This window comes from Crotalus tigris, unplaced genomic scaffold (assembly GCF_016545835.1).
Source record: "Crotalus tigris isolate CLP2741 ecotype Arizona unplaced genomic scaffold, ASM1654583v1 scf7180000017690.20705106771:4171800, whole genome shotgun sequence".
NCBI classification, from domain to species: Eukaryota; Metazoa; Chordata; class Lepidosauria; order Squamata; family Viperidae; genus Crotalus; species Crotalus tigris.
The window spans coordinates 1,231,670-1,259,047 of NW_024096569.1; the positions used below are offsets into that span (position 1 = coordinate 1,231,670).

The following is a 27,378-nucleotide window of genomic DNA, read 5'->3' on the forward strand; positions in this document are numbered from 1 at the left end:
TGGCAGAAAGAAGCCAGGTAGGTCAACAATATCACCCAATGCAGAGACCCCAATCTCTCTTTGCCCCACTCAGATTCCTATGGCTTTCCCCCCTCCCGCCAGTTGCCTGGAAAATTCCTCGCCTTAACGACGACAACTCAGCCCCAAATTTCCGTTGCTAAGAGGGAAAGTTGTCAAGTGAGTTTTGTGTCTCCGTTTTACGACCTGGCTTGCCACCGTTCTTAAATGAATCACTGCAGTTGTTAAGCGAGTAACTTGGTTGTTAAGTGAATTTGGCTTCCACATTGACTTTGCTTGCTAGAAGGTGGTAAAATGGGATCGTATGACCCCGGGACACTGTAACAACTATCATAAATAGGAGTCTGTTGCCAAACCTCTGAATGTTGAGAATAGAATAGAATAAGAAATAAGAATAGAATAGAAAATAAGAAGAAATAATAATAGAATAGAATAGAATAGAATAGAAGAAGAAATAATAATAGAATAGAATAAATAATAATAGAATAGAATAAGAAATAAGAATAGAATAGAATAGAATAGAATAAATAAGAATAGAATAGAATAAGAAATAAGAATAGAATAGAATATAAGAATAAATAATAATAGAATAGAATAACAGAATAGAATAAGAATAGAATAAATAATAGAATAGAAGAAATAATAATAGAATAGAAGAAAGAATAGAATAGAATAGAATAAAAGAAATAATAATAGAATATAGGAAAAAATAATATAATAGAAGAATAGAATGGAATAAATAATAGAATAGAATAAATAATAGAGTAGAACAGAATAAGAAAGAATAGAATAGAATAGAATAGAAGAAGAAATAATAATAGAATAGAATAATAGAATAGAATAGAAGAAATAATAATAGAATAGAAGAAAAAATAATAGAAGAATAGAATAGAATAAGAAATAAGAACAGAAGAAATAATAATAGAATAGAATAGAATAGAAGAGAAGAGAAGAAATAATAATAGAATATAGGAAAAAATAATATAATAGAAGAATAGAATAGAATAAATAATAGAATACAATAGAGTAATAGAATAGAATAATAGAATAGAATAGAATAAGAAATAATAATAGAATAAATAATAGAATAGAATAGAATAAATAATAGAATAGAATAGAATAAATAATAGAATAGAACAGAATAAGAAAGAATAGAATAGAATAGAAGAAGAAATAATAATAGAATAGAATAATAGAATAGAATAGAAGAAATAAGAATAGAATAGAATAGAAGAAAAAATAATAGAAGAATAGAATAAGAAATAAGAACAGAAGAAATAAGAATAGAATAGAATAGAATAGAATAGAATAGAAAAGAAAAGAAAATATGGTATGGAATGGAATGGAATGGAATAGAATAGGGTGCCTGGCTGAGGAATTCTGGGAGTTGAAGTCCACCAGTCACAAAAGGGCCCAGTTTGAAGGCCCCTGATTTAAAGTCAGGTTAAAACAAATCCTTGCAGAGATTTAATTCTCTCTAGTATTTAAGGAGGAATTTAACCACAATGCTGTACCCGGAAGGTTCAATTTACACCTCCGGGTGGGTGGGGGTCTGCTCTAATATCTTATCTCTACATGCGGCGAAATGGCGCCATGCCTGAAATCCTCCAACTCTCGCGAGACTCCGCCTCTCAATCGGGGGGCGGGGCCTGGGGTGTCATGGCGGCACCCATTTGCTGCCCGTCGTCTGAACAAGGGGAAGAAGCTTCCGGGAGGCAAGTTGAAGGAGGGCCGCCTTTCGCCTCCTCCTCCCGGGGAAGCTGCCGCGGGGAAGCCCGGAGCTCGCCCCTGACGGCGGTGCGTAGCTCTGCCCGCATCAGATCGTTTACACGTGACGATGGTGACACGTGTCGACCTTGAACGCGTGTCTGGTCTTCCCCGTTACGCTGCACCGCCGGGTCGGGATGCTTAATTTGAACGGTGGCCTCTCTTAATTTATTGTTGCACTTCATTCCATAATTTCTTATTATATAAGTCCATTTAAGGATGTCCAGCCCTTAAATTTATTATTTTATTAGGTTGATCATTTATTAAAAATTTATTAAAAATTAATGCAATGATGACCAGCCCTTAGCTTGATATATCGTTGCGCTATTTATTACTGTGCATTAAGTTGATTGATGTTATGGTGGGCATCCCTTAATTCATTAAATTAATCATTATAAATTAATGTAACGAAGGACGTCCTTTAATTTAGTATTTCATTGAATTGTGCAGTAATTTACCATGACATATAAAGTTATTGGTGTAATGAAGGACAACTCTTGATTTATTAGATATTAACCATTTATTATTAGTTAATTTGATGACTGCACAGGTCGTCCTCGACTTACGACCGCGAGGGAGCCCCAGATTTCCGTTGCTAAGCGAGACAGTCATTAAGTGAGTTTTGCTCCATGGGGTGACCTTTCTTGCCACAGTCGTTAGGTGAATCACTGCAGTTGTGCAGTTGTGAGTCACAACTTCCCTGTTAAATTTTTCTTGTGAGAAAGTTGCCAAAGGGGATCACGTGACCCCAGGATGCTGCGACCGTCATAAATAGGAGTCAGCGGCTGAGCGTGTGAATTTGGATCCCGTAGCAACACTTGTAAAGTGTAAAAAACGGTGGTCGTAAGTCGCTTTTTCCAGTCCTGTTGTAACTTAATGAATGGTTACTCAATGAATGATTGTAAGTCAAGGACGGCCCGTTTTAGAAGGACTAGTATTTTGGTTTTTAAGTGTTAATTTCCTTGCTCTGTCAAATACGAGAAACCTTTATCGGGCTACTAAATGCTGTGGTGGTCTGGAATGCTTGTACCCAGAATAACTTGCTACAGTTGAAGAGATGGGACATCCATCTGTCTGAAATAGAAAAAGGGTTTCCTGCCTGATTAGAGGGTTGGACTAGAGGACCTCCAGTGTCCCTTCCAAATCTGTTGTTCTGTTCCGTTCTGTTCTGTTTTAGTCTATTTCTATATTTCTAACACTATTCTATTCTATTCCATTCCATTCCATTCCATTCCATTCCATTCCATATTTTATTCTATTGTATTCCATATTCTATTCTATTTCCTATCCTATCCTATTCTGTATTTGTATTCTATTCTATTCTCTCCTATTCTATTCCTTATTCTATTCTATTGTATTCTATTCTATTTCCTATCCTATCCTGTATTTCTATTTTATTTCTATTTCTATTCTATTCTATTCTACTCTACTCTATTCTATTCTATTCTATTCTATTCTAATTTCTATTCTCTTTTCTTAATTCTATTCTGTTCTGTTGTTCTATTCTATGTTCTGTTCTATTCTATTCTATTCTATTCTATTATTCTATTCTCTATTCTATTCTATTCCTTATTCTATTCTATTTCCTATCCTATCCTATCCTATTCTGTATTTCTATTCTATTCTATTCTATTCTATTCTATTCTATTCTTATTTCTCTTCTTAATTCTATTCTGTTCTGTTGTTCTATTCTATAGTCTGTTCTGTTCTATTCTGTATTCTGTATTGTATTCTATTCTGTATTCTATGTTCTGTTCCTATTCTGTATTCTATTCTGTTTTCTATTCTATTCTGTTTCGACACAATCAACCATATTAATATTTTTTCTTTTGTAATCCACAGAAACCTCACTTCCTTGTGGCATCCTTTTCTCTCCTAAGCTGGGGTGAATAAAACTGCTTTCTCCTCCTGCGGAAACGGCAATTGGGGCTATCGCCAGGAGAAGTGCTTGCCTCAACCCTGTCCAAGGGGCATTTCACTTGGCAGCTTTTGCTCAAGAGATCCTTTTTGAAGTTTGTGATGGAGGCCGAATTCTCTGCGGAGGGACTGGCTACGGCGGACTTGCAACAATCCACGGACAACGTTGGGGAAGCAGAAGAAAGTTCTGGACCGGCTTCTAAAGTGCCGCGGCTGAACGGCGCTCAGGAAGACGAAAATCCTGCTGTCCAGGGTCTTTCTCAAGAGGAAGGAGAATCCCACTTCCAGGATTCTTCGCTAGGCTTGGAGGAAGAGCTGGGCAATGGGACGCAGGAAGAAGCGGTTGAAGGAAGCGGAGCGTTGACCGATGGGGGAGAATATTAGTGAGTTGGACTCCGAATAAAACACACAGTTCAGTTGAGGCAGAGGAGTTGAGACTTCCTCAATCCCGGAGAAAGGAAGATCTGGGAGCAGGTTTCTTCTCCTGGAGGTGAACGTAGGATAGTAAGGTGGGAAGGGACCTTGAAGGTCTTCTAGTCTGTGGTTTTGAGGCATGGGATGGTTAAGAGTTGGGGAAGGAAGCTTAGGGAGGGGTCCTGGGTGAGCCTGGTGGTTTTCTTGCAGACGTTTCAGGACCCAACTAGGTAACATCATCAGTGCTAGAAGGGAGGTGAGTTTGCAGAGAGGAGGAGAAGGAGAGCAAGGCGAAGGACCGAGGGGTCCTTGACGCTCTCTGATCTTGGTTGTTTCCTTGTAGACGTTTCGTGACCCAACTAGATAACATCATCAGTGCTAGAAGGGAGGTGAGTTTGCAGAGAGGAGAAGGAGAGCAAGGCGAAGGACCGAGGGGTCCTTGGTGCTCTCTGAGCTGGGTGGTTTTCTTGCAGATGTTTCATGACCCAACTAGGGAACAACATCAGTGCTAGAAGGGAGTTTGCAAGGAGGAGGAGGAGGAGGAGTGAGGGATCCTTGACGCTCTCTGATCTTGGTTGTTTTCTTGTAGACATTTCTGGACCCAACTAGGTAACATCATCTGTGCTAGAAGGGAGGTGAGTTTGCAGAGAGGAGGAGAAGGAGAGCAAGGCGAAGGACTGAGGGGTCCTTGGTGCTCTCTGATCTTGGTGGTTTTCTTGTAGACGTTTCGTGATCCAACTAGAGAACATCATCAGTGCTAGAAGGGACTGGGATTTGAGGAGGAGGAGAAGGAGGAGGGGGGAGGGAGGAGGAGAGGTTAAGGACTGTAGGTTCTTTGGGACTCTCTGAATTTTGATGGGGTTTTTTTTTTTTTTTTTGCAGATGTTTCATGACCCAGCTAGGTGACATCATCAGTGTTAGAAAGGAGTGGGGTTGATGGAGAGAGGAAGAGGAGGGGAGGGCGAGGACTGTGGGGTCCTTGGGGCTCTCTACACATGTCATGTTGACATTTCATGACCCAACTAGATAACATCAGTGCTAGAAGGAAGTGAGGTGTGTGGGGAGGAGGGGGAGGACTGTGGAGTCCTTGGTGCTCTCTGAGCTGGGTGGTTTCCTTGCAGACGTTTCGTGACCCAACTAGGGAACATCATCAGTGCTAGAAGGGAGGAGGAGGAGGAGAACTGTTGGGTCCTTGGTGCTCTCTGAGGTGGGTGGTTGTCTTGCAGACGTTTCATGACCCAACTAGGGAACACCATCAGTGCTGGAAGGGAGTGGGGTTTGCAGAGAAGAAGAAGGGGAGAGGAGGAGGAGGAGGGAAGGAAGGAAGAGGAAGAAGAAGAAGAAGAAGAGGAAGAAGAAGAAGAAGAAGAGGAGGAGGAGGAGGAGGAGGAGGAGGAGGAGGAGGACGACGACTGTGGGGTTCTTGATGCTCTCTGAGCTGGGTGGTTTCCTTGCAGACCTTTCATGACCCAACTAGGCAACGTCATCAGTGCTGGAAGGGAGTGGGGTTTGCAGAGAAGAAGAAGGGAGGAGGAGGAGGGAAGGAAGGAAGGAAGGAAGAGGAAGAAGAAGAAGAGGAAGAAGAAGAGGATGAGAAGGAGGAGGTGGAGGACAACGACGACGACTGGGGGGTCCTTGGTGCTCTCTGAGCTGGGTGGTTTCCTTGCAGACGTTTCATGACCCAACTAGGGAACACCATCAGTGCTGGAAGGGAGTAGGGTTTGCAGAGAAGAAGAAGGGGGGAGGAGGAGGAAGAGGGAAGGAAGAAAGGAAGGAAGGAAGAAGAAGAAGAAGAAGAAGAAGAGGAGGAGGAGGAGGAGGAGGACGACTGTGGAGTCTTTGCTGCTTTCTAAGCTTGACTGTTTCCTTGCAGACCTTTCATGACCCAACTAGGCAACGTCATCAGTGCTTGAAGGCGGTGGGGTTTGCAGAGAGGAAGAGGAGGATGAAGATTGTGGGGTCCTTGGTGCTCTCTGAGCTGGGCGGTTTTCTTTCAGATGTTTCATGAACCCCCCCCCCAAACTAGGTGACATCCACAGTGCTAGTTATGGCAGAGCAGCCGAAGGTAGCTTAATTAGCAGCACTTACGGTCCTAGTGAGTAGTAATTCGCAGTTGAGTTCACAGGCTGCACCTGGCCTATTTCTCCCCTCTCCTAGCGTCCCGGCGTACGACTTTGGCCAGCCCCCCCGACTTCTGACAGGTGCCTGGGCCGAGTACGGTCACGTCCCGGAGAACTTCTTGAAAGGCTGCAAGTGGTAGGTACCTCGGCGTCGGGGTGAGACCACCTGGGTCTTGGAAAGGAAGGCCCCTTCCCACTTCTTCTGGGTTTGGGGCTGCTGGTGGACCTGCCTGGAGAAGGGGGTGCTGGTCCTTAGACCTGGGGAATTCCCCCAGCCTGCTCCAGGTTCTTCTCCCCTTGGATGGGACCGGACAGAAGAAGAAGCCCACCCGGGGGACCTAGACGCTGGTCCCAGCCACGATGGAGGTGGTGAGGAGGCTGGTAGCAGTAAGAAGAAAGCAGCTGAATGGCTGGGAGGGAAGGGGTTAAAAATGGGAGAACGAAGGAGCCTATGGGGCAGGCAGGCAGATGGGCAGAGGATCCCACAACTTCCAGTGGGCAGTTGGTGAGAAATTGTTAAAAGGAAGAGACAAGCCCCCCCATGGCCGAATTCTTCAGTTGGATCCATCGGCGTTTGTCAGCCTCAGCAATTTTTTTAAGATGTGTGGACTTCAACTCCCAGAATTCCTTTTAAGATATGTGGGCTTCAACTCCCAGAATTCCTTTCTAAGGTGTGTGGATTTCAACTCTTGGAGTTCCCTTGGAGGGGCGTGTGGACTTTAATTCCAGAATCCCTCGTAAGATGGGGGGACTTCAACTCCCAGAGTTCCTCAGCCAGCCGGCTTGAAGACGGGGGGGGGACTTCAATTCCCAGAATTCCTCAGCATGCTTTAAGAGATGTGGACTTCAACTTCCAGAATTCCCCAGCCAGCCTGCTTTAAGACAGGTGGACTTCAACTCCCAGAATCCCCCAGCCAGGCTGCAAGACGGGGACTTCCACTCCCAGAATCCCCCAGCCAGGCTGCTTTAAGAGATGTGGACTTCCACCCCCAGAATCCCCCAGCCAGCCTGCTTTAAGAGGGGTGGATTTCCACTCCCAGAATTCCCCAACCAGCCTGCTTTAAGACCGGTGGACTCCCAGAATCCCCCACCCAGCATGGCTGAGTAGGGAATTCTGGGAGTTGAAGTCCACACATCTGAAAAGTAGCTGAGGCTGAGAAACTCTGGCATAAATTCATCCTTGGTTTCGAAAAGGAACGCCCTCTTGTTGGTTGTGTTCCTCATTGCGACACAACTTTCCCTGTCCAGGTTTGTGTGATCATTTTTCCCTCTTTTGTGGCTGAAAATAACGACTTGCTTAGTGAGATGAGCCGGGAGGAGCAGAACCCCTCCTGGAGGGGGGAGACCCTTTCTGGGGGGTGTTTCTGACCACCCACCTCCCTCCCTCCTTCCTGCAGGGCACCCGATGGGTCTTGCCTGCTTACCAACAGTGCCGACAACACACTGCGGATATACAACCTTCCTCCGGAGCTGTATGCAGAGCAGTGGGGAGACGTGGCTGAAATGGTACGTGGATTCATGGTTCCTTTTCGACTCACAACAACGCATTAAGAGACCGTTCAAGGTTACAGTGAGTTCCCCCCCCCACCCTCAGCCTCAGGGTGGTCCTGCACACCCCCCACATCGTGTTAGTCTAATGTGCCAAACCAGGGGGTTGGACTAGATGACCTCCAAGGTGCCTTCCAACTTTATTATTATGGATCATCGCACAGTCAGCCAGATGTTCAGACTGGATTTGGCATTTTGTCTATATTATTATTATTATTATGGATCATCGCACAGTTATTATTATTATTATTATTATTATCGATCATCGCACAGTCAGCCAGATGTTCAGACTGGATTTGGCATTTTGTCTACCTATCGAGTCCTTACCCAGGACCTGGGATAGGCAGATGTGGATGTTTGATGGTATTACAGATATCTTCGCAGGATGGAAGCAGTTCCTAGTAAGGCCACCTTTTGCAATTGACCGATAGCGAATTTGTCAATGCCGATGATGGTGTTCAAGTGGTGCTCCAGTTGTTTTGGGATTGCACCCAAGGAGCCTATGACTATTGGTACTACCCTTGCGTGCTTTTGCCACAGTCTTTCTATTTCTATTTGTAGGTCTTTGTATTTTGTTATCTTCTCCAGTTCTTTCTCTTCTATTCTGCTATCTCCAGGCACTGCCACATCCACTATCCAGACTTTTTTCTCTTTCTTATCGACAATGGTTAAGTCTGGGGTGTTATGTTGCAGGTGCTTGTCTGTTTGAATTCTGAAGTCCCAGAGCAGTTTAATTTTATCATTTTCTATGACTTTCTCTATTTTATGGTCCCACCAGTTTTTGCTTACAGGCAAATGATATTTCTTGCAGATCTTCCAATGCACCATTGTTGCTACTTTGTTGCGCCGCTGCTTGTAGTTAGTCTGTGCAATCTTCTTGCAACAGCAGCTAATTCTTCTTCTTCTTCTTCTTCTTCTTCTTCTTCTTCTTCTTCTTCTTCTTCTTCTTCTTCTTCTTCTTCTTCTTCTTCTTCTTCTTCTTCTTCTTCTTCTTCTTTTTCCTCCTCCTCCTCCTCTTCCTCCTCCTCTTTTTCTTCTTCTTCTTCTTCTTCTTCTTCTTCTTCTTCTTCTTCTTCTTCTTCTTCTTCTTCTTCTTCTTCTTCTTCTTCTTCTTCTTCTTATTATTGTCATCATCATCATCATCATCTCCTCTTCGCCTCCACAGAGTCCCGTCCTGCGCATGGCGGAAGGCGACACCCTTTATGACTATTGCTGGTTCCCGGGGATGAATTCGTCCGATCCAGAGACTTGCTTGTAAATCCACTTTGGTTCTTCTCGCACCCTTTTTCTACGCCCCCCCCCCAAAAACCCACAAGGGGATTTGAAGTCCACCCCGTGCCAGCTGGGGAGAAGGAAAGCAGTTATAGAAAGGGGGGGGGCATATCAATCAATCGATATGAATTTACATCTGGGAGGAGGAAAGCAGTTCTTGGAAGCTGCCCAGGGTGGATGGTGTTAGAAATTAAATATATATTAAATGTGATGTCAGTAGCTCCGATCTCAAAATGCTGAAAAGAGGGAAGCCGGTGCTCCTTGTAGGTCCCCATGGAGCCCTTGTGGGTCCGTTGTGTGCCCTGTGTGTCCCTTGTGGGTCCCTTGGGTACCCAGCGTCCTCTTCCACAGCCCGACTAGGTTTTGGTCCATGCCAGCTTCCCCTTCCCTTCCCTTCTTTTTCCCTTCTCCTTCCTTTCTCCTTCTTCCCCTTCCCTTTTCCTTCCTTCCTTCCTTCCTTCCTTCCTTCCTTCCTTCCTTCCTTCCTTCCTTCCTTCCCTCCTTTCCTTCCCTTCCCTTCCTTTCCTTTCTTTTCCTTTCCTTTCCTTTCTCCTTTCTCCTTCCCTTCCCTTCCCTTTCCTTTCCTTTCCTTTCCCTTCCTTTCCTTTCCTTTCCCTTCCTTTCCCTTCTCCCTTCTCCCTTCTCCATTCACTGCCTTCTCTCCCCATGCAGCCTGGCCAGCAGCAGCCGAGACAACCCCGTCCACGTGTGGGATGCCTTCAGTGGGGAGCTACGGGCCTCCTTTCGCCCCTACAACCACCTGGTGAGTAGGTCCGAAGGCGAGGGTTCCCCCCCCCCCAGCCCCCTGGGTTTTTCCTCTTGTCCAGGAATGAATCACCCAGTTAATCATTTGGAGGTCTTTGTACTTTGTTCTGTTAATGAACCATCTTTGAAATACGGCGTCCAGTTGTGTAAAAAAGATGTTGAGTGCAATCCCAGGCTGCATTAACAGAGGGACTGAATCAGGATCACGGGAAGGGTTAATACCACTTTACAAGGCCTTGGTAAGGTCACACTTGGAATACGGCATCCAGTTTTGGTCACCACGATGTAAAAAAGATGCTGAGACTCTGGAAAGAGTGCAGAGAAGAGCAACAAAGAGGATCAGGAGATTGAAGACTAAAGTATATAAGAAAAGGCTGCTGGAATTGGGTTTGTTCAGTTTAATGAAGAGAAGGACGAGGGGGGACATGATAGCAGCCTTCCAGTATCTCAGGGGCTGCCCCAAAGAAGAGGGAGTCAAGCTATTCTCCAAAGCATCTGAAAGCAGGACAAGAAGCAACGGATGGAAATTCATCAAGGAGAGAAGCAACCTAGAACTAAGGAGAAACTTCCTGACAGTTAGAACAATTAACCAGTGGAACCACCTGCCTCCAGAAGCGGTGAAGGCTCCAACACTGGAAGTTTTTAAGAAGAGACTGGACAGTCATTTGTCTAAAACGGGGTAGGGTTTCCTACCTGAGCCCCAGGGGGTTGGACTAGATGACCTCCAAGGTCCCTTCCCAACGCTGAACCTATGATTCTATTACAATCAGTAGGACGAATTGCCACCAGAAGTTGTGGGTGCTTCATCCCTGAAGGTTTTTAGGAAGAGGCCGGACAGCCATTGGTCTGAAACAGCATACGCTTTCCTGCCTGAGCAGGGGGTTGGACTAGATGACCTCCGAGGTCCCTCCCAACTCTTGTCATTCTGTAATTCTCTTCTGTAATGAATGCAACCTAATCGAAAACACAAAAAAACGTCCTGGGGAAAAAGCTTGGGGCTCTATAATTACACACACACACACACACACACACACACACACACACACACACACACAAAGAGCTTGACCAGAGAACTGTCTGTCTGTCTTTTCGGTCCAGGACGAGTTGACGGCCGCCCACTCGCTTTGCTTCACTCCTGACGGTGCCCAGCTCTTTTGCGGCTTTGACAAAATGGTGCGGGTATTCGACACGTCGCGGCCCGGCCGGTCGTGCGAAAACAGACCCACGTTTGGTGAGTTGACCCTAGTTCGGCTTGAGGGCGACCGCTGGAAGTCTGGAAGTTACAACAGCCGTGGAAAAAAGTCACTTAATGACCTTTTTTCACACTTAATGACCAGTTGCACCATCCCCTTGGTCATGGGATCAAAATTTCAGACGCTTGGCCACTGACTCGTATTTATGACGGTTGCAGGATCCCGGGATCACACCATCCCCGTTTGCGACCCTCCCAAACTGGCTTCCGACAAGCCACGTTTAATGACCGTGTGATTTGCTTAATGGCTGCAGTGGGGAAAATGCTCGTAAAACCCACCGCCTTGCTTAGCAGTGGAAAATCCGGGTCCCGTTCGTCGTAAGTCGAGGAATCCCTGTGTGCTCGGGGGACGAGTGAAGCCGCAAAATCATAAATAAAAATGGCAATTAAAAAGGAGAGAGGCTGGTTTTGACACCCCCCTCGCTGTAGGAGGGCACCCCGTTTTTGCATAGTGACGGGGTGGGGGGAGGCAGAATGTCGCAGCCTGGCCTTCCCGTTGCTTTGCTGCGCATCGCCGCAACGGCCTCCCCAGTTGGCTAGCTGCCAATGTTTTAAAAAAGAGATAATTGTTTGGGAAAAGCTGTGAGGTGTGAAAAACTTGCCATTTATTTTGCCTTTTTGCGCACTTGATGGGAGAATTGTCAACTGCCAAAAGTCTCTTTTCTGTGGCAGTGGATGGAAATCCCACAAATAAATAAACCAATTAAATATATATATATGTGTGAAGACATGGGAGAATTAAAGGCCTTGGCATCAGACCAAAAGCTGAACCAAGATGGGGCCAACCTCCAGGAGAAAGCATCTCAAAATTTGGGGGGGGAATTGATCAAGACCACTGACCCATGTAGCCATCGCTGCCTTAACGACAGCAGTGGGACCCCACTTCAGGATGGACGTAAATTGGGGTGGGGTCACAGGGGAAGAGGGGTTGTTTTAAGGCTTTTGTATTCCTGAGCTGTTGAGGGACTCGTGATCATGTCCCTTTTTAAAAGTTCCTCTCCTGTGAAGAATCCGTATATATAAAATAATCTGCAATCATTAAAGACGCGGTCCCTTTAAGCCAGGGGTCTTCAAACGTGGCCCTTTGATGACTTGTGGACTTCAACTCCCAGAATTCCCCAGCCAGCATTCTTTAAGTCGCAGGGGTCATCAAACTTGGCCCTTTGATGACTTGTGGACTTCAACCCCCAGAGTTCCTCAGCCAGGCACGCTGGCTGAGGAATTCTGGGAGTTGAAGTTCACAAGTCCTAAAAGGGCCATAGTTCCCTCACGCTGGCTGAGGAATTCTGGGAATTGAAGTCCACAAGTCATAAAGGGGGCCATAGTTCCCTCACGCTGCCTGAGAAATTCTGGGAGTTGAAGTCCACCAGTCATAAAAGGGTCATAGTTCCCTCACGCTGCCTGAGGAATTCTGGGAGTTGAAGTCCACAAGTCATAAAAGGGTCATAGTTCCCTCACGCTGGCTGAGGAATTCTGGGAGTTGAAGTCCACAAGTCATAAAAGGGTCATAGTTCCCTCACGCTGCCTGAGGAATTCTGGGAGTTGAAGTCCACCAGTCATAAAAGGGTCATAGTTCCCTCACGCTGCCTGAGGAATTCTGGGAGTTGAAGTCCACAAGTCCTAAAAGGGCCATAGTTCCCTCACGCTGGCTGAGGAATTCTGGGAATTGAAGTCCACAAGTCATAAAGGGGGCCATAGTTCCCTCACGCTGCCTGAGGAATTCTGGGAGTTGAAGTCCACCAGTCATAAAAGGGTCATAGTTCCCTCACGCTGCCTGAGGAATTCTGGGAGTTGAAGTCCACAAGTCATAAAAGGGTCATAGTTCCCTCACGCTGGCTGAGGAATTCTGGGAGTTGAAGTCCACAAGTCATAAAAGGGTCATAGTTCCCTCACGCTGGCTGAGGAATTCTGGGAGTTGAAATCCACAAGTCATAAAGGGGGCCATAGTTCTCTCACACTGGCGGAGGAATTCTGGGAGTTGAAGTTCACAAGCAGGGGCCTTCAAACTTGGCCCTTTGATGACCTGTGGACTTCAACTCCCAGAATTCCTCAGCCAGGCACGCTCGTTGAGGAATTCTGGGAGTTGAAGCCCACGAGTCATCAAAGGGGCCAAGGTTGCCTACCCCCTGGATTCATAGAACTGGACCTCATTTAAAACTTGGGAATTATAAATATTAAACATTCAATTTAAATATTAATGGGAAACTAAAAATTGGGAGGAACTAACCAGGACATTGATTGTCTAAAAGAGATTGAATATTAAAATATCTGGGATATGCCTAAGCTCAAAATTATTGATAAATGTAAGAAACGTTATGTTTATTAAATCGATATCATAAGAATTGTATTAATTAAAGCGCGACAGAGTAAATACCAAGGCAGGGGAAAAGAGAGGAAAGAGTCAGTGTCATAGTTTGTGATCTGTATTAAAAGATACTTGTACGTTATTGAATTATGGACCAACTCAGCCGCCACGTTGCTTTTCAAATATTTCAAATGGAAAACTGGAAAATCAATAACATTTTCCTTAAAAAAATGTTTCCCAGTGAAGAAACAAGGACAAAGTGGGATCATCTCCTGCATCGCCTTCAGCCCGACGCAGCCCCTTTACGCCTGCACATCGTACGCCAAGACCGTCGGCCTCTACTCCCGCGCGGAGGGAGACCCCTTGGCGATGCTCATTGGGCATCGCGGCGGCGTCACCCACGCCGTCTTTTCCCCGGACGGCCTTTATCTCTTCACCGGTGGCCGCAAGGTAAGGCCCAGCGGTGGGTGGTGGGACCGAGGGTGGCGTGGCGGCTATCGCATCTCTTGAACCTGGCTCCGGGTTGTCTGGAGCGTCGGGAAGGCGGGCTAGGAACGCGGGAAGGGAGTCCAGCTCGCTTCTCCACCTTGTAAGCGTTTGCGATTTCCCCGGCAGGATGCCGAGATTCTCTGCTGGGACCTACGGCAGCCGGGCGAAGTTGTCTTCTCGCTGTCCCGCACGGTGGGCACCAATCAGAGGCTGTATTTCGACCTGGATCCGTAAGTGACCCGTCGGGATGCGCGCCCTTCCTGGAGATGGTTGTCGTCTTGGGGGTCTTGGGTGGTCTCTGAGTTGGGTGGTTTTCCTTGCAGACGTTTCATGACCCAACTAGGGAACGCCATCAGTGCTAGAAGGGAGAAGGGTTTGCAGGGAGGAGGAGGAGGAGGAGGAGGATGACTGTAGGGTCCTTGATGCTCTCTGAGCTGGGTGGGTTTTCTTGCGGACGTTTCATGACCCAACCAGGGAACATCATCAGTGCTGGAAGGAAGGAAGGAAGGAAGGAAGGAAGGAAGGAAGGAAGGAAGGAAGGAAGGAAGGAAGGAAGGAAGGAAGGAAGGAAGGAAGACTGTGGGATTCTTGGTGCTCTCTGAATTGGTTGTTTCCTTGCAAATGTTTCATGACCCAACTAGGGAACATCATCAGTGCTGGAAGGAAGGAGGGAGGGAGGGAGGGAGGGAGGGAGGGAGGGAGGGAAGGAAGGAAGGAAGGAAGGAAGGAAGGAAGGAAGGAAGGAAGGAAGGAAGGAAGGAAGACAGACTGTGGGGTCTTTGGTGCTTTCTGAATTGGTGGTTTCCTTGCAGACGTTTCATGACCCAACTAGGGAACATCATCAGTGCTGGAAGGAAGGAAGGAAGGAAGGAAGGAAGGAAGGAAAACTGTGGGGTCCTTGGTGCTTTTTGAACTGGGTGCTTTCCTTGCAGACGTTTCATGACCCAACTAGGGAACATCATCAGTGCTAGAAGGGAATGGGGTGTGTGGAGTGAAAGGAGGAGGAGGAGTGGGGGAGGAGGAGGAGCAGCATCCCCGTGCTCACGGGATCAAAATTCAGACGTTTGGCAATTGACTCATACTTACGACGGTTGCCTTATCCCGGGGGGGGGGGGTGTCACGCCATCCCATTTGGCGACCTTCCGATGAGCAACAAGGAAGCCATGTTTCTTTCCCAACAGTCTGACTAGCTTAACAACGGCAGCGACCCCACTTAACAACTGTGGCAAGAAAGGTCGTAAAACGGGAACAAAAGTCACCGAACGGTGGTCTCGCTTAAAAGCGGAGCTTTCTGGCTCCATTGCAGCCCGTAAGTCAAGGACTATTTTACCGAGGTTTCTTGTGCTTCCCCCCCCCCCCGACAGGAGCGGGCGGTATTTGCTGAGCGGGAACACCAACGGCCTCGTTACGGTCTGGGACACCACCCAGCCTCCCCCCGGGGACCCCCCAGCTGTGTTACCACCAGCCCTGCAGTTCCAGGCTGTGGGAGACTGCGTAAATGGCATCAGGTACGAATCCTGCTTGGGGGGGCGGTTGGGATGGAGGAAGTGAGGGTCTGCCTGGGCTCCCACAGGGGATTGTGGGGCCGTGAAAGTAAACCCAAAGCTTGTAGGGTGTGCGTTGGGGTGTCGGAGTGCCTCTGCCCCCCGCTGGATGGTGCTGGCCCCAACTAAGCAGAAAGACTCCTATCCTAACCATTTGGATTTTGACTCCCAGAATCCTTAGCTGTTTAGTTAGGGATTCTGGGAATCGAAGTCCAGCTGGAGACTGAAAATGGGAGAAGGAAAGTGGTTCTTGGAAGCTGCCTAGGGCCACTAGATAGATAGATAGATAGGTAGGTAGGTAGGTAGGTAGGTAGGTAGGTAGGTAGGTAGGTAGGTAGGTGTGGGTGGGTGGATGGATGGATAGATAGATAGATAGATAGATAGATAGATAGATAGATAGATAGATAGATAGATAGACAGACAGACAGACAGACAGACAGACAGATAGATAGATAGGTATGGGTGGGTGGGTGGGTGGATAGATAGATAGATAGATAGATAGATAGATAGATAGATAGATAGATAGATAGATATGGATAGATAGATATGGATAGGTAGGTAAGTATAGATAGGTATGTATAGGTAGGTAGGTAGATATAGAAAGAGAGAGATGGATGGATAGGTAGGTAGGTAGGAGGTAGGTATAGATAGGAAGGTGTAGGTAGGTAGGTAGAGAGAGAGAGAGATAGATAGACAGACAGACAGACAGTGATTGATTGATGATAGATAGATAGACAGACAGACAGACATAGAGATGGAAGGATGGATGGATGGATGGATGGATGGATGGATAGGAATAGATAGATAACCTTTGTCATTTTTTCCTTTGGGCACATTGGCACATATTAAAAATGAAATTTTGTTGCTTGCTCTCAAAAGTGTACACATACATAACACACATTTAAACATGCTATATACAACATATATATATAAACCTATACCATAGAAAATATGGAATGGAATGGAATAAAACAGAATAATAAAAAAGAAGAATAGAATAGAATACAGAATAGAATAAAATAGAATAATAAAATACAGAATAGAATAGAAATAAGGAATAGAATAGAATAAGAATAGAATGGAATGTAATAGAATGGAATAGAATAATAAAATACAGAATAGAATAGAATAGAATAGAATAGAATAGAATAGAATAGAATAGAATAGAATAGAATAGAAATAAGGAATAGAACTGAGTAATAATAGAATAGAATAGAACAGAACAGAACAGAACAGAATAGAATAGAATAAATGAAGAATGGAATGGAATAGGGGATAGGAACAGGAATAGGGAATAAATCCACCAGTGGAGAGAAGACGGGCTCCAGCATCATCCAAAAGTTCTGGTCCCAGTGACCGACCCAGACTGGATCTTGCGAAAGGAAAGCCTCTTGAGCTCTCTCCAGATTGCTAACAGAGACTCCCCATCCTCGCGCTATTAAGTGCTGCTTCCAATGCAGGATCCGCCTCTTTCCAAGAGCTTCTCCAGCTGTGGGTCACCCTTGGCCCTCGGAGCAGGGCAGGCATTCCAGATGTGGCAGCCTGGGGGTTCCCAGGGGGGTGCGCCAGCCAGCCCCGGTTCTTCTTCTTCCTAATCCCCCCACCCCCACCTCTTTCTTTCAGTCTCCATCCCAGCCTCCCTCTGCTGGCCACCGCTTCGGGCCAGAGGCATTTTCCCGACCTGCCGGAGAGCGGAGAGGACGAGGCGGAAGAAGGAGGGGATCGTCCGCTCGCCCCTGTTCGGGCGCCGGGCGATAACGCGCTCCGGTTGTGGTGGTGCACTCTGGCCTCGCAAACCGAGGGGGCCGTTTCCTAGCCGCGGCCTCTTCTGTGGCACGAGGAGCCGAACGAGAATCGTGGCAGGCAGGCGGGTTGCGCGCGCGGCACCTGGTGCGCACAACTACAACTCCCGGACGCGGTGTGCCTCCGTCCGCACAGACGCGAGAGATTGTTCTGAAGAGACAACAAGAGACACAAGTGTCTCAACAACAGACACAACGGCAGAGGGGCATTTCACGCAGGAGAAAACCCTGAGGGGGTCTCGGTTGACACCCAGATCTTTCTTCTTGGTCCTCTTTCCTTTCTCTTTTTGAACCAAGCGAGGATACTGGATTTTTTTTTTTCCTCACGGGTTTCTTTCCCCCGAATTCCTCGCTTCTCTGGGATATCCGTGTTTTTCTCGGCTTTGCCCAACCGACAGACTTTGGAGAAAGCTCAAGACGGGTTTTTCCGGATTTAGGCCCAAATTCCTTCTTCCCGATACTTATTTTCACAGGGAAAAAACAGGGGGCTTCCATCTCCTCATGAAAGATTTTGTAAAAAGTTTCTTCCAAAGGATCCGTATTGCTTCAAGTCTTTCTCACCAAACTCAACAAGTCTCAATAAATGGGGAAGTTTTTTTTTTTAATTATTAATTTATTTGTATCCCGCTTTTATTATTTCTACAGAACGCAAGAAGGCGAACAACAATCCTGTGGGGTGGGTTGGACTGAGCGAGAGGAGGATTGGCTAAAGTCCCCCAGCTGGCTTTCATGCCTAAGGCGGGACTAGAACTCCCAGTCTCCTGGTGATTGGCCCAAAGACACTTAGCTGGCTTTTATGTCTAAGGCAGGATTAGAACTCGCCGTCTCCTGCTGATTGGCCCAAAGTCACCCAGTCGGCCTTTATGTCTAAGGCAGGACTAGAACTCACCGTCTCCTGGTAATTGACCCCAAATCCCTCAGCCGGCTTTTATGGCTAAGGCACAACTCCACCGCCTGACTGCGGTTACAACTAACCAGGTTTACATGCCGTGAAAATGGGCGACGTTGCATCTTTATCTGACCCCTTGAAAGGCATCTGCTGGTTCGTGTGAAAAAGGACGACCCCAGCCTGTCAAGTCTGGTGCCCAGACGGGGGTCTCTTGGCACTCTTCCAAGCATGACAGAGACCGAAAGGGAGCCGAGTGCGAAAATCAGACGCCCCCCCCTCCTCCCTTTTCACAATGTGCTTTGCCAGTTGTGATGTAGGCAAATGCCCGCATCTTTCATCCCGCAAAACCCCTGGGGAGAACATCTGGAATACGGCCTGGCCTCCTAATCTGCCTGAGCAGAATTCGGCTCCGGGTCTTCTCCGGAGCCCCCTCCCTCCCTTCCTGGCTAATCCCCCCCCAATTGAAGGCTTGCTTGCAGAGTCAGTTGCCTGGCAACCTGGTAAACCGAGAATGAGGGTCTGGCGGTGCCAAAGCCTCCGATTGAAGGCGGCCTGCTTTTCACGGACAAAGCCAAAAGCTGGGAAGGGTCTGACCTGGCTGGGGACCCCCCCCCAATTAGGGTTTCTCTTGCCCCTCCGAGGCTTTGGCAGCCAGAGGCCTGGGCAGCTCCTGGGGGGTCCCCAACTGGGAGGGGCCCCTGGAGAAGGGAGGAGGGGTGTGTTTTTTGGGAGGGAGGGTCTTAGCTGCAGGAGACTCAGCCAAAAGCTGGTCTGGAGGGTTGTGTGAAGGGAGAAGATGGCTTATTTCAGGAAGGGGGTTAAGCTGGTTGTGGGAAGCATCAGTGCAACTTGGAGAGGACCAAGCAGCCCACAATCTTTTTCTGTCTCCTCCTCCTCCTCCCTTCCAGTGTGCAAATCCCCTCTCCCTTCTAGAACTGATGATGTTCCCTAGTTGGGTCATGAAACGTCTGCAAGAAAACCACCAAACTCAGACAGCACCAAGGATCCCACAGTCCTCTTTCTTTCTTTCTTTCTTTCTTTCTTTCTTTCTTTCTTTCTTTCTTTCTTTCTTTCTTCTTTCCTTTTCTTTCTCTTCCTTTCTCTCCTCCTCCTCCTCCTCTTCCTCCTTCCTCTTGCACTGATGATGTTCCCTAGTTGGGTCATGAAACATCTGCAAGAAACCCACCCAGCTCAGAGAGCACCAAGGACCCCACAGTCGTCATCGTCGTCCTCCTCCTCCCAATTACATTGATGATGTTCCCTAGTTGGGTCATGAAACGTCTGCAAGAAAACCCCCAAACTCAGACAGAACCAAGGATCCCACAGTCCTTTCTTTCTTTCTTTCTTTCTTTCTTTCTTTCTTTCTTTCTTTCTTTCTTTCTTTCTTTCTTTCTTTTTCTTTCTTTCTTTCTTTCTTTCTTTCTTTCTTTCTTTCTTTCTTTCCTTTCTTTTCTTTCTCTTTCTCTTTCTCTTTCTCTTCTCCTCCTCCTTTCTGCACATCCCTCTCCCTTCTAGCACTGATGATGTTCCCTAGTTGGGTCATGAAACATCTGCAAGAAACCCACCCAGCTCCGAGAGCACCCAGGACCCCACAGTCCTCCTCCTCCTCCTCCTCTTCTAGCACTGATGATGTTCCCTAGTTGGGTCGTGAAACGTCTGCAAGAAAACCACCAAACTCAGAAAGCAGCAAGAACTCCACAGTCCTCCTCCTCCTCCTCTTCTAGCACTGATGATGTTCCCTAGTTGGGTCATGAAATGTCTTCAAGAAAACCACCCAGCTCAGAGAACACCCAGAACACCACATTTCTTCTTCTTCTCCTCCTCCCTCCTCCTCCTCTAGCACTGATGATGTTCCCTAGTTGGGTCACAAGATGTCTGCAAGAGCTCAGACCCATCAGGGACCACCCCTCATTTCAGCCCTGAGCTACAAAAAATTCTCTTTTATAGATCTTAACCACCTGGGACCCCGCTTGACCGATCGCGGGAGGAGGGAGAGAGCAAACTGCACTCTGCACATGATCAGATCCTCGAGCCCCAGTAGATTCCTTTTTCAGAAAGTTGCTAAACAAAACTGCTCTTAAGTGGATCACATCCGAGGTGGGGGCCTTTTACTACAGGAGTAAATGGAGTAAGGCAGCCGGGGGTCTCTCTGAGGTGGGAGGGGGCTTACCAAGGCAGGCGGTCATTGTTTGGCAATTTCCAAGTTGTGTCTTCTCACTTGTGTGACTCTCCTTTCCCCCTCGCCCCGGGTTGTGTCTCGGCTTGTTCGGCCCGTTGCAATATCACACTTCGCTTCCTACCCAGCAGGTCTTCCTCAGCTGCAGGAGCTCCTCTCTCTCTCTCTCTGCTTTGTACGTGCACACACACACACACACACACACCCACACACACACAAAGATACACACAGGGGTGTGCATCCCAGCCACACACAACCGTGCCCAGAATTGTTGCGGAGCACCATTGCACGGAGCCGTGGGGAGCAGAACGAGGGCAAAAATCTCTTGCCAAAGAGATTGTGGGTGTGTGCGTGAGGAGATTGTGCGAGTCACACTGCGACCGTCATAAATACGAGTCAGTTGCCAAGCATCTGAATTTTGATCACGTGACCCTGGGACAAGTGATCAAAATTCGGACACTGGGCAACTGACTCGTATTTACAACGGTTGCAACGTACCGGGGACACGTGATCAAAATTCGGACGCTGGGCAACTGACTCGTATTTACAACGGTTGCAACGTACCGGGGACACGTGATCAAAATTCGGACGCTGGGCAACTGACTCGTATTTACAACGGTTGCAACGTACCGGGGACACGTGATCAAAATTCGGACGCTGGGCAACTGACTCGTATTTACAACGGTTGCAACGTACCGGGGACACGTGATCAAAATTCGGACGCTGGGCAACTGACTCGTATTTACAACGGTTGCAACGCGGGGACACGTGATCAAAATTCGGACGCTGGGCAACTGTATTTACAACGGTTGCAACGTACCGGGGACACGTGATCAAAATTCGGACGCTGGGCAACTGACTCGTATTTACAACGGTTGCAACGTACCGGGGACACGTGATCAAAATTCGGACGCTGGGCAACTGACTCGTATTTACAACGGTTGCAACGTACCGGGGACACGTGATCAAAATTCGGACGCTGGGCAACTGACTCGTATTTACAACGGTTGCAACGTACCGGGGACACGTGATCAAAATTCGGACGCTGGGCAACTGACTCGTATTTACAATGGTTGCAACGTACCGGGGACACGTGATCAAAATTCGGACGCTGGGCAACTGACTCGTATTTACAACGGTTGCAACGTACCGGGGACACGTGATCAAAATTCGGACGCTGGGCAACTGACTCGTATTTACAACGGTTGCAACGTACTGGGGACACGTGATCAAAATTTGGACGCTGGGCAACTGACTCGTATTTACAACGGTTGCAACGTACCGGGGACACGTGATCAAAATTCGGACACTGGGCAACTGACTCGTATTTACAACGGTTGCAACGTACCGGGGACACATGATCAAAATTCGGATGCTGGGCAACTGACTCATATTTATGACGGTCACAGCATCCTGGGGTCATGTGATAAAAATTCAGACGCTGGGAACTGACTCGTATTTACGACGGTCGCAACATCCCGGGGACATGTGATCAAAATTTGGATGCTGGACAACTGACTCGTGGTAAAATGGGGCAAAACACACTTGATAACTGTCTCACTTAGCGACGGAAATTTTGGGCTCGCTTGCCGTCGTAAGTCGAGGATTCCCTGTCTGCCAGGAAAAGAATCCACCCAAGTCAAGAGGGTGGCCACAACTGTGTGACAGCCCCAACCTTTTTGACTGGGTCGACGTTTCCGCATGGATGTGCCGCCTAGTGGTCTCGTTCGCACAAATTTGCCAACTGCATTTACAAGTTGCTGGTCCAGAAAGTAGCAATTATCCTCTTTTAAGTCTGGGTTGACTCTCCGCGAACAAGGAAAGAGTCGATCCTGGTTAACTGGCGCTCAGCTGAGCCCAGCCTAGATGGGCAATGCAAAAGGACCCGCAACGTTTCAGCCGGGCCGCCTCCGTTGTGCACAAGGACACAACCTGACCTCAATACCTGGGAAGATCCTGGAAAAGATAATCAAACAACGAATCAACAAACACCTAGAGGCAAACGAAGTCATTACTAAAAGCCAACATGGGTTTGTCAAAAACAGATCGTCCCAGACAAATCTTATTGCGTTCTTTGACCAAGTGACAAAATTAGTGGATCAGAAGAATGCTGTAGACATAATTTACTCGGACTTCAGTAAAGCATTTGATAAAGTAGATCACAACCTACTACTTGAGAAGATAGAAAAATGTGGGGTAGACAGAACCACCACCAGACGGATCCGTAGCTGGCTGACCGGCCGTACTCAGCGAGTGGTCCTCAATGGAACCGCATCTACATGGAGGGACGTGTGTAGTGGGGTGCGCCAGGGCTCTGTTCTGGGCCTAGTGCTCTTCAACATATTCATCAACGATTTGGACGAGGGGATAGATGGGGAACTCATCAAATGTGCAGATGACACCAAGCTGGCAGGAATAGCCAACACTGCAGAAGTTACAGGCTTAGGATACAGGAGGATTTGGACAGACTTGAACCCTGGGCGCTATCTAACAAAATGAAATTCAATGGTGAAAAAAGCAAGGTTCTACATTTAGGCAAGAAAAATCAAATGCACAAGTATAGCATAGGTGGCACCATGCTCAATAGTAGTAACTGTGAGAGGGACCTCGGAGTCCTAGTAGACAATCACCTAAATAGGAGCCAGCCGTGTGCTGCAGCTACCAAAAAGGCCAACACAGTGCTGGGCTGCATTAACAGAGGGATAGAATCAAGACCACGTGAAGGGTTAATACCACTTTACAAGGCCTTGGTAAGGCCACACTTGGAATACGGGCATCCAAGTTTTGGTCACCCTGATGTAAAAAAAGATGTTGAGACTCTAGAAAGAGTGCAGAGAAGAGCAACAAAGATGATTAGGGGACTGGAGGCTAAAACATAGAAGGAACGGTTGCTGGAATTGGTGATGTCTAGTCTAATGAAGGGAAGGACGAGGGGGGACATGATAGCAGCCTCCAAGTATCTCAGGGGCTGCCCCAAAGAAGAGGGAGTCAAGCTATTTTCCAAAGCGGCTGAAGGCAGGACAAGAAGCAACGGGTGGAAACTAATCAAGGAGAGAAGCAACCTGGAACTAAGGAGAAACTTCCTGACATTGAGAACAATTAACCAGTGGAACTACCTGCCTCCAGAAGCGGTGAATGCTCCAACACTGGAAGTTTTTAAGAAGAGACTGGACAGCCATTTGTCCGAAATGGTGTAGGGTTTCCTGCCTGAGCAGGGGGTTGGACTAGATGACCTCCAAGGTCGCTTCCAACTTTACTATTATTATTAACCACATCCTGGGCTTTGACAAAGGCAGAATAATAATAATAATGATAATAATGATAATGATGATGATGATGATGATGATGATGATAATGATGATGATGATAATAATAATAATAATAATAATAATAATAATAATAATAATGGACAAATGCATACAAAGTCAAAATTGAGAAGACAGCAACAGACAGTAAGTGCCGCCTATGCAAAGAAGCTGAAGAAACAGTGGACCACTTGGTAAGCTGTTGCAAGAAGATTGCACAAACTGATTACAAGCAGCGGCATGACAAAGTAGCAACAATGGTGCATTGGAAGATCTGCAAAAAATATCATTTGCCTGTAAGCAAAAACTGGTGGGATCATAAAATAGAGAAAGTCATAGAAAATGATAAAATTAAACTGCTCTGGGACTTCAGAATTCAAACAGACAAGCACCTGCAACATAACACCCCAGACTTAACAATTGTCGATAAGAAAGACAAAAAAGTCTGGATAGTGGACGTGGCAGTGCCTGGAGACAGCAGAATAGATGAGAAAGAACTGGAGAAGATAACAAAATACAAAGACCTACAAATAGAAATAGAAAGACTGTGGCAAAAGCAAGCAAGGGTAGTACCAATAGTAATAGGCTCCTTGGGTGCAATCCCAAAACAACTGGAGCACCACTTGAACACCATTGGCATTGACAAATTCGCTATTAGTCAATTGCAAAAGGCAGCCTTATTAGGAACTGCTTCCATCCTGCGACGATATCTGTAATACCATCAAACATCCACATCTGCCTATCCCAGGTCCTGGGTAAGGACTCGATAGGTAGACAAAATGCCAAATCCAGTCTGAACATCTGGCTGACTGTGCGATGATCGATAATAATAATAATAAAGTTGGAAGGGACCTTGGAGGTCATCTAGTCCAACCCCCTGCTCAGGCCGAAGATTGTGCAATTTTCACACTGACATGAAGTGGAATCCAGCATCCTTCCTAGAGCCCGGAGACCCTCCGGGGACCTTTCCCCTAAATCCAGGGTCTCTAAACTTAATAACTTTAAGACCTGTGGACTTCATCTCCCAGAATTCCCCTGCTGGCATTTCCCCCCCCCCCCAGGGCCATTTTCAGATCAAGCGGTCACTAAACGAACCATTGTAACAGAAGGAGGCCTTCTGTGTTCCTCTGCTGGAACTCTGCCCCTGCTCCGGAGTTAGCTCTGAGCAATGTAAAAACAAACCAACATTTGAGGTTTAATTTGCTTGAAGCCCTCGCCTCCAGTCTTCTTTTCTTTGTTCTGACAATCCAGCCTGTCATTTCCTCTCACGGCCTCTAGGTGGCGCCTTTTCCTTTCTGGTTCGTATCTTACTGGCTTCCAAGCACTTTCATGGACTGGGGGGGGTGTCTCTGCCCCTCTGCTTGGGGGAGGGGGGAAATCTCCCGAAATGCCTTAATTAAGAAGACGACCCCCCCAAAAAAAATCCCATGAAGCAAAGGCTTTTTTTTTTTTTTTTTTAAATCCAGCTTCAGCTTCTAACAATTTTTTCAGAGCTTGGATCAGTTTGGAGGAAACCATGAGAACTAGAAACTTGAGGATGATTTCAGCGTTTTGAAAGGGGATCATCCTAGGATCCTGTATGGTGTGGGGAAGAGGTTTCCTGCCTGAGCTGGGGGTTGGACTAGATGACCTCCAAAGTCCCTTCCAACATTATTATTATTATTATTATTATTATTATTATTATTATTATTATTATTATTATTATTATTATTATTATTATTATTATTATTATTATTATCATCATCATCATCATCATCATCTTTTATTCATTAAACATGAACCTCAGTCAACTGAACATTCAAATTATTATTATTATTATTATTATCGATCATCGCACAGTCAGCCAGATGTTCAGACTGGATTTGGCATTTTGTCTACCTATCGAGTCCTTACCCAGGACCTGGGATAGGCAGATGTGGATGTTTGATGGTATTACAGATATCGTCGCAGGATGGAAGCAGTTCCTAGTAAGGCCGCCTTTTGCAATTGACTAATAGCGAATTTGTCAATGCCAATGGTGTTCAAGTGGTGCTCCAGTTGTTTTGGGATTGCACCCAAGGAGCCTATGGTACTACCCTTGCTTGCTTTTGCCACAGTCTTTCTATTTCTATTTGTAGGTCTTTGTATTTTGTGATCTTCTCCAGTTCTTTCTCTTCTATTCTGCTATCTCCAGGCACTGCCACGTCCACTATCCAGACTTTTTTGTCTTTCATTATTATTATTATTATTATTATTGAGGATCATCGCACAGTCAGCCACATGTTCAGACTGGATTTGGCATTTTGTCTACCTATCGAGTCCTTACCAAGGACCTGGGATAGGCAGATTTTTTATTATTATTATTATCAATCATCGCACAGTCAGCCAGATGTTCAGACTGGATTTGGCATTTTGTCTACCTATCGAGTCCTTACCCAGGACCTGGGATAGGCAGAAGTAGATGTTTGATGGTATTATAGGTATCGTCGCAGGATGGAAGCAGTTCCTAATAAGGCCGCCTTTTGCAATTGACTAATAGCAAATTTGTCAATGCCAATTATTATTATTATTATTATTATTATTATTATTATTATTATTATTATTATTATTATCCAGCAGGCAAGCTGGCTTTTGTTTTCTATCTAGGTCATAAATTATAGCTTCCTGACCTATGTCAGTAGTGGGTTATTTTGTGCTTTTTTATCTCTTGGGATGATTTGAACCTTGATCTCGGTTTACCGGGCACCCTCTAGACTAGGGATGCATGAAATGTTCCAGGGTTTCTTGGCCACTTTAAGAGGGGTGGACTTCCAACTCCCAGAATTCCCGGGAACTACTGCATTCCTTTGGATAGGTATGCCTGTTGTGGCCTGCTTAGTCTCTTATAATCCCTTCCTCTGCAATCTCTCCGCTCTAGGAGATGGGGGGGGGGAGAGAAAACAAAAAACCAGGCATGGCTGACTGGGGAATTCTGGGAGTTAAAGTCCACGTCTCTTCAAACCTCCCAAGGATGAGAAACACTATTTACTCTAAGGTTCAGCCTTGCAGGCATTATCAAGAAGACTCTCAAACCCTTGCCAAAATGTCTGCCTTTCCTCTCACATACAAGAAAATAGATGGGGAATTCTCCTTCCCCTCCCCCAAACAATTACCCTGCGAGGGAGAAACCCCAACACCCAGATCTACACACACACACACACACACACACACACACACACACACACACACACACACGTCTTCTGTGTGTAACCGTACAGGAAATCTGAGTCTGCCAGTCCAGTCCTAACTCTTTCACCATGGGTCTTAGGCCTCTAATTAATTTAATCTCCATGCAAAGTTGAATTAAATTAAGCGTTAATTAATTCCCCACCCTCCTTGGAAAACCCACAAGGGAGTGTAAGATACAGATCAGAGTTTTCCCAGGCTTGTAGTTTTCCCTTTTGGGGGGGGGGGGGCCCTTGGGATTTGGGGCGCCAGACCTTCCCCCCCCCACCAAAAAAATATTGCAGTTCCGGAGCTGAAAAACCTGGTTCGGGGTTAAGATTGGCAAGGTTCAACATTAATGTGCCCACCTCATGCTATTGCATGTCGCTAGTCCTCATTGTTATGAACCCTGCACCCAGCTTTACCAGTTGGATTAAGGGTTCCTGATTGGTGTTGTGAGATGTTTATCCATCCATCAGCACATCCATCCAAGAATGTCTTTTACAGCTAGTCCTTGACTTATACAATCGTTGGTTTAGCGACTGTTCAAAGTTACGACGGTATTGGGAAAATAAATTACGACCATCACAACGCCCCAACAGTCCCGTGATC

At 46.6% G+C, this 27,378-nt stretch overlaps 1 protein-coding gene across 4 annotated transcripts; it reads left to right on the plus strand.

Moving 5' to 3' along the window:
- The first annotated feature begins 1,662 nt into the window (after positions 1 to 1,662).
- On the plus strand, positions 1,663 to 17,917 carry WRAP53 (WD repeat containing antisense to TP53). 4 transcript variants are annotated; one of them, XM_039337942.1, is made up of 11 exons: positions 1,663 to 1,938; positions 3,628 to 4,085; positions 6,274 to 6,372; positions 7,634 to 7,742; positions 8,950 to 9,038; positions 9,729 to 9,819; positions 10,920 to 11,052; positions 13,620 to 13,828; positions 13,994 to 14,097; positions 15,232 to 15,375; positions 17,035 to 17,901. In XM_039337942.1, exons 2-11 carry the CDS (start codon positions 3,805 to 3,807, stop codon positions 17,225 to 17,227), a joined length of 1,452 nt encoding a protein of 483 aa, XP_039193876.1. In that variant the 5' UTR covers positions 1,663 to 1,938; positions 3,628 to 3,804; the 3' UTR covers positions 17,228 to 17,901. The 4 variants fall into 4 exon arrangements, with proteins under 4 accessions (XP_039193876.1, XP_039193877.1, XP_039193875.1 ...); XM_039337943.1 differs by having other exon boundaries at positions 1,663 to 1,916; XM_039337941.1 differs by having other exon boundaries at positions 1,663 to 1,815.
- The last annotated feature ends 9,461 nt before the right edge of the window (positions 17,918 to 27,378 follow it).

Excerpts from the sequence above, each read along its gene's own strand:
- WRAP53 (XM_039337942.1), top strand. The coding sequence starts at position 3,805 with ATGGAGGCCGAATTCTCTGCGGAGGGACTGGCTACGGCGGACTTGCAA. Across the intron at positions 9,039-9,728 it reads TCCGATCCAGAGACTTGCTT|CCTGGCCAGCAGCAGCCGAG; the intron begins GTAAATCCACTT and ends CTCCCCATGCAG. Across the intron at positions 15,376-17,034 it reads GACTGCGTAAATGGCATCAG|TCTCCATCCCAGCCTCCCTC; the intron begins GTACGAATCCTG and ends TCTTTCTTTCAG.